General features: G+C 44.3%; 2 protein-coding genes across 25 annotated transcripts in view; one reads left to right on the forward strand and one right to left on the reverse strand.

Annotated features, from left to right (window-relative positions):
• Positions 1-11,640, forward strand: part of Galk2 (galactokinase 2) — a 142,166-nt gene extending 130,526 nt beyond the window's left edge. For 14 of the 22 annotated variants that reach the window (XR_015682757.1, XR_015682759.1, XR_015682758.1 and 11 more), the window contains 1 exon segment: positions 1,341-1,869. Coding sequence is in view for 14 of the 22 variants with exons in the window: in NM_001430089.1 (NP_001417018.1) it covers positions 1,341-1,548 (208 nt within the window). In the remaining 8 variants the exon portion in view is untranslated. 22 annotated transcript variants of the gene reach the window in all.
• The window catches only part of Fam227b (family with sequence similarity 227, member B), a 166,406-nt gene continuing 155,108 nt past the window's right edge, over positions 1,767-13,064 (reverse strand). For 2 of the 3 annotated variants that reach the window (XM_087650950.1, XM_087650949.1), the window contains exons 14-17: positions 7,420-7,500; positions 6,385-6,459; positions 4,957-5,026; positions 1,767-2,055 (exon numbers count right to left, since the gene is read on the reverse strand). In XM_087650950.1, the coding sequence (XP_087507076.1) occupies positions 1,786-2,055; positions 4,957-5,026; positions 6,385-6,459; positions 7,420-7,500 (496 nt within the window). In that variant the 3' untranslated portion in view covers positions 1,767-1,785. The remainder of the gene's footprint in view (positions 2,056-4,956; positions 5,027-6,384; positions 6,460-7,419; positions 7,501-13,064) is intronic. The other variant, NM_001013920.2, reaches the window with a different exon arrangement.

A 13,064-nucleotide genomic window follows, 5' to 3' on the forward strand; every position in this document is an offset into this window, starting at 1 on the left:
TTGACTGCTGAGCTGCATGCCCAGCCCTTAGCCCTAGTGTAATGTCAGTGTGTAAATGGGTAAGCTTTATGAACACAGCGGAGAGCAGGTTGGAGGTGGCTCATCAGTAAAGTGCCTGCTGTGCAATCACGGGACCTGGCTTGGTAGTCTCAGCACCCACATGAACATCCACGAGTAATAAGCAGCCAACACTGCAGTCTTAGCGAGCATTGTTGAGTGAAGGCAGAAGGCTCTCTGGGGCATGTTGGGCAGCTGGCCTTGAAGAATCAGTGAGCTTCATGTTTAGTGAGAGTCCCTGCTTCAAAAATGAAGTGGTGAACAGTGGAGGGAGGAACCAGATGTTGACCGCTGTGGTACATACCTGTAATGTGTACATACAGAAACATGTACACATGCATAACTCTCCTCTCTCAACAATAAACAGAATGCAGCTGAAACAGCTCTAGGGATTTCCAATGTCCAATGCTGTAACAGTGATTTTGATTTACCCTCTTTTGAGGTGACCCTCTGATTCCCTGTGTCATTTATATCCACTGTCCATCTTCTTACTTCCTTTCCTAACTGACTAGAGCCTTGCTACACAAGTTTCACGTGGTTGGTGTGTGGCTGTACGGGATCCAGCCTTCGGCGGTGACTCTGGTCTGTAGGGCAGGCACTGGTGACAGTTATTATTTGCCTTCAGTAGCACTGAGTAGCTCCAGATGTCACCAAAAAAAGTTCTCCGTCCTGAGTGCTAGGAAAAAAACTTGTAAATTATATTAATTTATATTTCTTGTGTCTGTGGCATCTACACGTGTGAGAGTGTACATGTGTGTAGAGATCAAAGGCAATCTTTATCCATAGCTCTCTATCTTTTTTTTTTTTTCTTTTCTTTTTTTTCGGAGCTGGGGACCGAACCCAGGGCCTTGCGCTTGCTAGGCAAGCGCTCTACCACTGAGCTAAATCCCCAACCCCCATAGCTATCTTATATGTTTTTAAAATTCTATTTCCCCACCTTACTTTTTGAGATAGTCTCTGCAGAACAGAGAGCCCCTAATTCTGTTAGACTGGCTGACTCCTGAGCTTCAGGGACATGCCTGTCTCTATTTCTTCTTACCAACGCTGCGCTTACAGATCTGGGCTGCAGGGCCCAACCTTTATGTGTCTGCTTGAGTGGAAGATGCTCCTTTCTGAGCTATCTCTTGAGACACCAATATATATTTCTTAAAGCTTGGAATTCATGACTACCCCCACCCCAACATTCTTTTCACAGAATCCGGGAAGAGGATGTGTTCTGTATCAAGTAAATTGCTATTATTTTTGCTTATTGGTGATAATGCTTTGTTTTCTCGTTGTTTTAGGAAGTTTGGGGCCAAAGGCTCACGACTTACTGGAGCCGGATGGGGAGGCTGCACTGTGTCCCTCGTGCCTGCTGACACGCTGTCCAGCTTCCTCGCAAGCGTGCATGAGGCTTACTACCAGGGGAACATGTCCCGCCTGGCTCGGGAGAAGCATAGCTTGTTTGCTACCAAGCCTGGAGGTGGGGCCTTGGTTTTCCTTGAGGCCTAAACAATGTCAAACATCTCAGAGAAACTATTTCAGGCATTCTGGAGCTGGCAGGACTTCCTGTGCCACAGTAAATCAGCCCCCTTTCTATTTTGTGTTGTGAAGTATGATTGCTATTATCAAGGTGCATTTCCAAAGAAATGGAAAACGAGGCTTCGTGATGACTTCTTTTCCTTCTTCCATGTATTTTTATGAATCAGAGCCAAGGATATGCTTACATCTTTGAAGTATGATTAAGATTTATTGATGTGAAGATTTTAAAGATGAACAGCAAAATGTACTTTTAGTTGTACACTCTCCTCCAATTAAATTGATAGAGCTGAATGAACTGTGTGTTGTTCTTAAATAGTGGTCGCTCCTGGCTTCCTTTAGCCCTCCTTCTTCCACAGAGTTGAAGTCTTCTGACATGGCAGGGGATGACAACGATGAATTTGGTGACTGCAGTGACTGTAGCGACTCCGATGGTGATGCTGATCCTCTGTATTCCTCTTTGAGTTTAGCCTCAACACGCTAGGAACAAAGTGCATAGCTAAGGGTTTGCAGACTAGACACACCGAGTACACTTGAATGTCAGATTTCTACATCTCTGAAGATGGTGAGGGTCACTTTGGGAGGAGGGGCCAAAAGATAGATCTCAGAGGGTTTCTTCCCACTAGCACTACCACTTGTCTGATGCCTTTCCATCCTGGCAGTCCCACCCACCCCTCACATCCCTCTTGTGCTGCCTGGCAAGGCCTGTTTGTGTTTACCTGTCCTCTAGATGTGCAGGATACAGGTTGGGTGAATAGTCTAAAGTGTGAACTGACATTGACAGTGGTGCAGTTAGGGCAGAAGTGTCTGGCTGGTCACATGGTGACAGACCAATGACAGACTTCCAGAAGCCTTTTCTAAGTTACTTTGGTAGGATAGGGAAATGAAAGAAGGTTTTGCTAAAAGACTAAGGTGACAGAGGTAGCTTGTATTGTGGCTGGAATCACTATGGTTTTTGTTTCTTATGATTATGTTGGCCCATTAAGAGGCATTCGGAGACTGAGTGTTTTCACCTGCCTGTTTCCAAAAGACATAGGCACACCATAGTATTTCTTAAAGGACAAGTCACTGGGAAACCAAGATCCACCCTAAACCAACTCCTGACACATTTCCTTCTAAATACCTGAGCAACCTTGTATAAAATTTGTTGAGTTTTCTTAAGCACAATAATCTAAGATCTGAATTTATTTAAGGTTATGATCCTGTATATTTTTAATGACCTGTATTCCCCACAACTAATTTGTGGTTGGTTTAGAATTCTATAAAAAAAAAAAAACAAACTTGAATCATGTGTCACTGCTCTGTTAGTCCATTTAATGATTTTCACCATTCAATTCCTTCACAGGAATATGATAGAAATGTTAAGCAATTCTACATGTTCAGTGTGTATATCTTCATGTGGACTCAGTCTTTCTACATGTTCAGTGTGCATATCTTCATGTGGACTCAGTCTTTCTACATGTTCAGTGTGCATATCTTCATGTGGACTCAGTCTTTCAACATGTTCAGTGTGCATATCTTCATGTGGACTCAGTCTTTCAACATGTTCAGTGTGCATATCTTCATGTGGACTCAGTCTTTCTACATGTTCAGTGTGCATATCTTCATGTGGACTCAGTCTTTCTACATGTTCAGTGTGCATATCTTCATGTGGACTCAGTCTTTCTACATGTTCAGTGTGCATATCTTCATGTGGACTCAGTCTTTCTCAGTCTTTCTACATGTTCAGTGTGCATATCTTCATGTGGACTCAGTCTTTCTACATGTTCAGTGTGCATATCTTCATGTGGACTCAGTCTTTCTCAGTCTTTCTACATGTTCAGTGTGCATATCTTCATGTGGACTCAGTCTTTCTCAGTCTTTCTACATATTCAGTGTGCATATCTTCATGTGGACTCAGTCTTTCTCAGTCTTTCTACATGTTCAGTGTGCACCCCTCCACAGGGACGCAGTCATTCGAAGTGTTCAGTGTGTACACCTCTATAGAGAGCCCAGTCTTTCTAGGAGTTTTGCCTTTGGTGAGGTACAGAGTCTACTGAAACTATTCTACTCTAGTTTAGCTTCCTGATTGTTAAGATTGTTTCAAACCTGCCTTCAGTACCTGATGTTCTAGAAGTTGTGGGACATACCCATCTCTTCTGTGAAGAGTAGGGATGGGACCAAGGGCATCGCTTCATAAATAAATGGACTTTGAGCAAGTCTCTAAAGGACGGCTAGACTTTGGAAGCTAGTGAATAGGCAGTGCAAGCCAGCAAAGCTGGGTATAGCCTGTGGAAGGCTCTGGGAGTGCAGGCTTTGCTTTAAAATGCATTTAGGAATCTTGTCAGCTGCACTGGCAGCGTTCAGACTGGAAAACAGGCCACATCTGGTCCACAAATGTATTGTTTGGCTCATTAGCACTTGAAAATGTGGGCTCTAAGTCTGGATTATTGTTGGAAGCTTGAGAGAAGACTGATTTCCTGCAGGTAAGGATGAGAAAGGGTGAGGGACAGTTGTGTGTCCCATGAAGAAGCATGTCCTCTGCAAAGTGCACTGCTGCGGCTCTCACATGTGATAAGAGCTCATGGCACTGTTCAGTAGTAGGGAATACAACAGAAAATGGGAATAAGGAATAATGCTTAAAAAAGGACAGTGATCCTAAGTGTCTAAGAGAAACACAAGAGTGTTTCGTGCCTTCGAGGACCTTTCTGTACAAGAATCGTACTTGCCCCATTTTTGCTATTAGACTGGTTGCCAGTGGGATTGCTCTGGAGTCTGGACTGCAGAGGGGAAACCATTCACACTGGATCTCTCTATCTCTGGTCTCAGGTAGTGTAGCCTGCTAGTTTCCTGCATGCTGGTGTCTTTCCCCTCCCCCTTTGGACAGCATGATCCTTCAAATTTAACAGGACTGCTCAGAAGGCTTGGAAAAGCAGAAAAGGGGCAAGAGCTCTCTCACCCCTCTTTCCTCCTCACATCTGAGTTCTGCTAGGAGTCTTGTCACAGTCTTTATTGTGTTTGGGTGAGTTGAGGGTGAGAGACATTCTTTTCATATAGCCGATGCTATCATGTAGCTTTCTTGAATTATTAATAAACAATAAAATACAACTTCAAGCACCAATAATTTCCTCTAGCTTCTAATCCAATTTCATTTGATGGGGTCTTAGCTGCAGAAATGGTCTCAGGGATTTATATTAGAAGCAAGAAATGAGGACAGTGGGCATGAGCTTATGATGACTCGAGATGGATGATCTCCCCTGCAGTGGACAGTTGATAAGAACGTGTTGTTTCTGCCACTGCAGCTTGGGTGTGACCATGCATTGCTAGTGAAACATTGTGAGGTTTGGATGTGAGAGGCAGGGGAGAGAACTCTCAATTATTTCCAGGAAAGAGGAAACTTACCAGCTTATGTAGAAAATTTTCAAAATCATTTTTGACTTCTTGGAGATTTTTGGAAGCCTTTGCTTGGAGCCTAATGGAATAAAGAAAAACATTTAGGCAAACAGACTGTTCATAGGTATCTCCTCACCAGGATTTGCAAAGACTGAATGCGGTGTGCTCTTGTGAGCACATTAACATGTTAATCACCTACCTCATTACAACTGTAGTCAGCAGGGGTAATTTTTATTCTTTTTACCAATGAGGAAACAGGTTCAGATAGGCAAAGTTCCTGCCACTACCTCATATAGAAGGCTAGAAAGCAGACGCCTTTAATCCAAGCATTTCTTTGAAGCCTTTTTTCCTACCTCCTTTTGACTCTCATCCTAGGAGAAGACTGTCCCCTTCAGTTAGACATGTCATGTAGCATCACCCTACCTGCCAGATCTTATGAGGACTTTACACAATGGCATAGGGCAAGAAGAGAAGGAGATGGCTAAGGCTCATTTGTGCCAGGGTGGGAACTAGGCCAAGGTCCTTGAGGATGGATCCCAAGGATCTTCAAAGTTTTGGTTTGCAACTACTCAATAGAGAAACACCTTTCTTTTCCTTCCTTCCTTCCTTCCTTCCTTCCTTTCTTTCTTTCTTTCTTTCTTTCTTTCTTTCTTTCTTTCTTTCTTTCTTTCTTTCTTTCTTTCTTTTGTGGTGGTTGGACTTTCTTTGGTTACTGGGAATCTAGACCATTTACAGGAGAGGCTGGCCAAGTTTCAGTCTCTCGAAGAGGCTTAAAGGGCTGCAGCATCTGTTTGGAGGGCCCTCAGCCCACCTCAGCACTCTGTACTCTCTCATCCTATACCACAATTTATAAAATAAAATTAAAACAGATAAATTATCCCTGCTCCACTGGGGCAACATGTTTTCATGTAGAGAAGCAGCGGAGACAGAGGTGACACAAGGCTGCAGTCCCACAGAAGCCAGTAGATTTCTACGTCTTTCCCAGAAAGGACATAGTCATAGGTTAAGTCCTATAGTTGAAGTAAAAATAGATATTCACAACTAATTAGGACTTAAGTTGGCAGGAGGGTGATTTTTTTCTTTTTTAAAATAAAAGGAGTTGGTGTGTTGCTTTAGATCAACCCGTGGGTAGCAACCCCTTTCCACAGGAGCAGTTAAGACATTGGAAAACACATATTTATAGCATTCATAACAGTAGAAAAATTACAGTATGAGGTAGCATGAAAATAATTTTATGGTTGGGGTCACCAACCTGAACTGTATTAAAGGGCAGCAGCATTAGGAAAGGTGACAATCGCTACTGATGAACTGCTAAGTAGGATCTAATGCTTTGTAGATACCAAATACAAAACAAACCCACTGTGGGGTTCTCTGAATTCATTTGTCAATTAAAATGATTTAATGATTTAAGCGCTACAAGGCAAGTGAGAGACACACCGGTCAAGCTCCTTGTCGATTTGTTCCTGTTGCTCTTTCAGGAACTTGATGTCGTCTTTGATTCTTTGCTTTACTCTGTAAAATATAAATAAACTCTATAAACATTTGGAGTTAATATTTAAAAATTAAGCAGTGGGTCCTGTGTGGGGAAGAATACATCAATGGGCCCTCTGTTCCCCTTAGCACATCAACTGGTGTGCTAAGTCCTCCCCACGGTCCCTTTTGGAAGCATGGGCCTGTGGTGCTGCCAGGCCCCTGGTGTGACCTGAGACCTCCCTCACTGCTTCTCTCAGGGATGCTTTGCACTGGAAGTGGGTGTGTGGGAGTGGGTTGTTGAGGCCCCACAGGGAGAGGAGTCCAGACTGTGTCTTGCATTCTGGGTAGGACCTCTCTGGCTGCTCCTTCATTCCCGGCCCCTGAGTAGCATTACACACCCAGAGCTGGCTCTGGTCCTTCCTTCCCCCAAGGCAACAGTCTTTAGACAGTTACCTTGACACAATGAGGTGAATCATGCCAGATTTTTCTTGTAAAAATTCATGGGCATTCTTGCATAGCCTGTTCCTAACTCCAGCACATAAAAGTGTCATGACCGCCTAGGAGCAAGCACTTAGCTCAAACACAAGCAGAAAATGTTCTCCGAGAAAACACTTTCCAGGAGTCTACCCTGTCTCGGTCTCTTGAATACCACCCCAGCTGCCACCCCAGTTCTAAACACTATGTCCACAGAGCACGACCTTCCTGCTTTTCAAGGTTTATCTTTGCAAGTGGTGATACTGTAGTGTATTGTTGATATAGGACATCTAGTCTCCTTACATTGGGGTGAACCCCACAGCAAGGCTTCCTACCCTCTCTAGTCCCTGATACTGGTCAGGTCCACTCTTAACTACATGGACACTTGACATAGGAGAAGAACCTGGGAATGTATAAGATGTTAAACAACAAATGCTCCTCATCAGTAGAGATCAAGTTCAGGCAATTTATGCTCTTTCTTCTGGTTATCAAACATACCAAAGCCACAATGTTGCTCAAACTTACCTCTTAAAATCCTTTTTGTTATCTGCAAATTTTCTTTTGGCATCCTTGATGATTTCACAGTATGTTGGAGCAGGCGGTGTGCTGGACTTACAGTTAAGGACTGGTTTCTAGTTAGGGATGTTTGGGAAAGGTAAATGGGACCCTTCTCGGGGAAATCACAGGGACAATCTGGCCTGGTTTCCTTTTTTGAGGCCTCAAGTGTAAATGTGCATGCTATGTCTGCTGTAGAGAAAGCCTAAAGCAAACACCATTTTTCAGATTGCTTTAAGCTTGTTTCCTTAGGCACTATAATTTAATAGTTTCATAAGCCCTGTGTGTGGGGTGTGTGTGTGTGTGTGTGTGTGTGTGTGTGTGTGTGTGTGTGTGTGTTTTCAAACCAGAGTTTGTGAAAGTTTTAGTAAGGTTTTGTCCCCTTGCTTGGGTATTCACTGAGGACTTCAGTCTCCTCTGGGAGACGCAGAGGGTAACTGCTCAGTTAACCTGGCTTCTTTCAATGCACAGCAGAAAGACAGGAGGCAGAGGAAACATGCCAGAGGTTTCTGAAGAAATTTAAAAAACAAAACTGCTATGGGTGGATTTGGAAACTATGACATAATGAGAGCATCTGTGCTCTCCTGTCTGCTGTGGGACTGTTCACACTGACACAGAAATAACCCGAGGCTCTGACAATAGGGACAGAAACTGCAGTGTAGATACATACAATGAGATACCTGCTGCCCCCAAGACTCTCGCCATTGTCACGAGATGGATAAGCCTAAAGGATATCATGCTAAGAGAAGTCCCTGTGTGTGGTGTGAGAAAGCTTGGTAATGGGTGATGGATTGAGGCCAAGAGTGCCAGCCTGTGCCAGGCTTTAAACTTTCCCCTATTCAGTCAGTGCCGAACTAGAAGGTTGGCAGTACCCATAAGCATGTTATATCAGTTTATCAAGCTAGCTGGCTTATGAATTACACGCCAGACATGGTAGCAAGCTAGAGTAAGTGAAGGAACTTTCAAGATACCATGTGTAAAGTAGAGGGAGGTTGAGGTCACCAGAGGCTGGCCTTGGAGTGGGGAATGAAGGCAAGGAACATTTGCTGGCTTTTCCAGAGTGAACATGGAGGGTGTGAGAGAGCGCTCCTGCTTGGTGGGTTCTAGCAGGCCTACTCCAGTGACATCCTGTGCTCTTAGGTCCTTGTAGGTCCAGCCCCTACCCTGCTCCATAGGTAGAGGAAGGACCTGCAGCCTCTGGCCTTGAAGACTTGGGCTTTAATCTGCTCTAGGCCCAGCCGTGGGCCTTAGACCAGCATGGCTTGGGCTTTAACTTACTCTAGGCCCAGAAGTGGGCCTTAGACCAGCATGGCTAAGCTTACACACAGGCCTGACACAGGCCAGACAGCGTTTTGTCTTAGGCAAGTCTCACTTAATAGAAATAACTTACTGGATAGAGGAGTTGAGGGCTGGGAGACCACCTGTGCTTTGCAGAGGCCATCCTAATAGCCTTTTTGCTGGCAAGCATTCAATTGGAGACTGGATCCTCAGTTCCAGTGTGCTGCCAAGGGCAATCCATTTCTCCAGGAGAGAGTCATTGTATGTGTGTGTTCCGATGAGAACCACTTCTGAGGGCCAGGCTCATCTGCTTGGGTTTCCTGTTCTCCGTTGATTACTCTACTAATAATGTGTGGTCAGAAGCGTACCTGTCTTCAGGATAATGATGTCTGGAGATCTGATAACCTGTACAAGCCACTTTCTCTTCTGGCTTAAGTGAAGTTGCCAAATGTGTCTACCAGCAATAGCTGATTCATGATATAAGTCAAATCTGGAAGGTAACATTTCAAAAGAAAACAACCCCAGGCTGTGTCTAGGTCACTTCCTGTCAAATTCTGGATTTGACATGTGATCCTTCAGTTATATTTTCTATTCTTTCATGAATAGTCAACATTAAAAGTACAGCAGTTTTCAAATCTTAAAATGAAGCGATGCACATCTCACCTTACTTCAGAGGAAGCTAAGTCTTATAAAACCTATTCATTTGGATAAATAATTCATTCAGCAAACTTAAAAAGTATATTTAATTAACTTTGCTAGTATACACCTGTCATCCAGCACGTGGGAGGCTGAGATCACAAATTCCAGGCTAGCCTGGGTTATATAGCAAGACTTTGCCTCAAAACCACAAAATATTAATGTACAGATACAATAGAAAAAAACAACATAATCAAAAGATAAAACTGCCCCATGTTCCTGCATTCCCCCAAACTGAACTGGTTTCCCCTTTCTTGTGTCTGAATTCATGTGCAGTGCTGTCTCGGATTATTTTAACACAACAGTTGGTGTCTTACAACCACGGTATCACAATTCTTCGTGCACATAGCTCAGTGTTAACTGCTGTAGACAGCCAAGATTTGTTGCTTCTTCTTCTTCTTCTTCTTTTTTTTTTAAAGATTTATTTATTTATTTTATGTATACAAGTACACTTCAGACACACCAGAAGAGGGCATCGGATCCCATTACAGATGGTCGTGAGGCACCATGTGGTTGCTGGGATTTGAACTCAGGACCTCTGGAAGAGCAGTCAGTGCTCTTAACCACTGACCCATCTCTCCGGCCCTGATTTGTTGCTTCTTGTTGAGATGTTGCCAGGCTGGTCTTGAACTTGTGGACTCAGTTGATCCTTCCACCCCACTCCCTAGGAAGTTGGCACTACAGGCAAACACCACAGTGCTCTGCTGAAGGGACTGTTCAAATGTTTGCAAAACTGCGCCCGTGCCCGGGGTGCTTTCAGGGCTGCGTGTTGTATCTTGGTGTTTGTATAGGAGCTCATACATTGTCCTTCTCAAGGGCCTAGCGGTAGAGGCCTGCATCTACCCTTTCAGGTTAGTTGGCAGCAGGAGGCAGACACATGAGAGGGAAAAGGTAGTCTCACTTCCTACCAAGCAAGAGTCTTGCAATTCAATCTCTACCAAACCTTCCCTCAATCATGAAGTAATCTGCCAGCCCAGAGCAGAGGATCTGAGGTCAGCAAGTTGCCTCCACTGCCAGGAGCACTCTCTGTGCAGTAATGCACAGAAGGCCTTGGCTTCTCTGGGGAAGGCTGAAGAAAGTCCTGTCATTGTGGTGGTGGCGGTGGGGGTTGAATAATTAGTTAGGCTTTGCTTTTCCAGGTAGAGATGGATCTTGCTAAAGTGCTCAATCTGGAATGCAGCCACTTCCTGCTGTTATTTAATCGATCCCCTAGAGTACTTGTTAGAAGTTCAAAGACTTTGTTCCCTTGTAAAGTTCTTCTGTGTCCTGAGTATGGCTTCCATGGGTAAGCTTTTGTGACATGATTTATTTGGCATGTTGTGGGACTGGGTTTTCCAAGAAAATACTATTGGTACTAAAATAGAGTTATGCTTCAGTTCCTAAAAATGTTCAGGTTTTAACATGTGGCTTTATTGAAATGAGTTGGGTATAAGTTCTTCATAAGGACATTCTGAGTCTTTACACAGCTTGATCCTTGTTGCCCATTTGAACATACAGTGAGGTTCTGGCCTGTATTATGCTGGTGCTGCTGACGACCTCAGCGTTCTCTTGTATTTTCAGTAGACTTTTGTTAATGTGTGTTAATGAATGTCCTAATTTTTATTCTCTTCACACACTTAAAGCCACAATTATATCCCAGCTGAAGAAACACGGAGTACTTAAAAGTTGTAAATTATGAGTAATGGCTGTTTTCTGCCCCCCCCCCAGGAAGGCAGTGGCGACAGCGCTTCTCAGTTCTTTGGTCTGGATTGGTCGAGCACTTCATTCCTCGTGCATGGCTCCAAGGACGCGTGGCAAGCCACTCCATGGGGAAGGAGCCATTTGGGGACAAATCAAATTGTTCTCTTCTGGATGTCACAACTGCTGTGGTTGGGCTGTACCAAACCAAGACTGAGAGAGATATCCTATAGACCTCAAATCAGGGGCCTGGAGTCCTTGTAGCAGGATAGAGTCAGTCACAGAAGTGGTGGGGCCCAATTATAGATGAAGAAATTGAAAAATTGAAGAAGTCTTCTAATTGAATCATTGCCAGACATGGCAGCCAGCCACAGACAACATGGACGGGAAGGCAGAGACTGTCACAGTAAACACTCCACCTGATATATAGGTTTTCTTTTCTTTCATCAAGTCTTAGAGTAGAATGCCAATGCACAAACCAAGGGCTTCAGTATCAATAGCAGCTTCACTATGTAACGCAAATAAATAAGAGTAATGTCCTGAGCGTCTCAAGTTTTCTCTGATCCCGAGTGGTCGCCTCTCCCTTTGTTCTGATCAGTGTCCTTTGCAGACACAGATCTTTTCTACTACAGTGTCCTTCTATGTAATTCATGGACTTTAGGGAGAATCTCAGAATGACAAATGTTCTCTCTCTCAAAAAAAAGTAGCATATGGGATGTGAGCTTGCATGTGTATGTATGTATGTATGTGCACGTGATACATGTCTAATGTTGTGCATATGTGACACGTATGATATGTGTGATGTGTATGTGTGCTATTCCTAACAAATACAGCAAGGGTCAAGGCTGTCAGAAGTATTGGGTGCCACTTTATCAAACTGAACACACCCAACATGATCCCAGGTTTCCTGTCCATGTGTCTGTGTGTCTGTCCTTTCATCATTCCCTCAAAGTCCATCATGAGGGTCCAGGGCCTAAGCAATAGGGAGACACACTGTGGTTGTCCTTGCTTCTCTGTCAGCTACTGCTGCTTCACAACTGTGAGAGCCATGGCCGCTGTGCGGGGGGCTCACATCAGCGTCTGTTCTCTCGAGAGTGGGTGCTGGTTAGGTCAGCTGACCTTCCAAGAGCAGAGAGGCGATGGATGCCTCAGTTCAGGCTCAGGAGAGGGTCAAGGCAGCACTGGGTGCTCAGTGGGAAAGGAGAGCTCGGCTTTTGGGGGCAAAATTGGGAAGCCTTATGCCAGGTAGGAAGAAAACATGACCAGACAGGAAGGAAAACCACCAATGTGTGTCGGTGTGACAAAGAGACGGAGAAAGAGACAATATATAACTGGAAACTGACATGAATTCAACGAAATCCATCCATTTCTGAATATGCTAGAGCCTCCTCCTCTCTCTGGGTTCTGGAAACCTTGTGTTTAAGACCCCAGAGAAGAAACACTCAGACTGTACTTAAAGTCTACAGACTTCAGCAATGTGAGTTTCCGGCTAGCCTGGGCTACAGGAGAGACCCCGCCTCAGACCAAAAAGAGAAAAGGAAAAGAGAAGACAGAAGAGGGGAAGTTAGCTGAGAACGAGATTATTACTGGGCCGGCTTCGCACTGGGGGTTCATTACAGTCCTATCTCTAAGGACTAAACTTTTTACTTTTCCACTTAAAAGTTTTTTGTTTCTTTGTGTTTGAATAGTCGGATGCTAAAGGTGCTGGACCACTGGGCCCAGGCCCTTCTCAGCTGATGAGACTGAGCAGGGGCACTTGATATAAACTGGGATTCTTATGCTTCTCCCTCCTTTCCTCTTATATCCTTCCTTCTTTCTTCCCTTCCTTTGTTCATTCGTTCCTTCCTCTTCCTTCCCTCTCCATGTAGCACTAGTTGACCTGGAACATGGATTCCTCCTTCCTCTCCTTCCCCAGGACTAAGATCACAGGCACATACCACCATGTCCAGTCATTTTACTTTGTT

This window comes from Rattus norvegicus, chromosome 3 (genome assembly GCF_021556685.1).
Source record: "Rattus norvegicus strain SHRSP/BbbUtx chromosome 3, alternate assembly SHRSP_T2T, whole genome shotgun sequence".
NCBI lineage: Eukaryota > Metazoa > Chordata > Mammalia > Rodentia > Muridae > Rattus > Rattus norvegicus.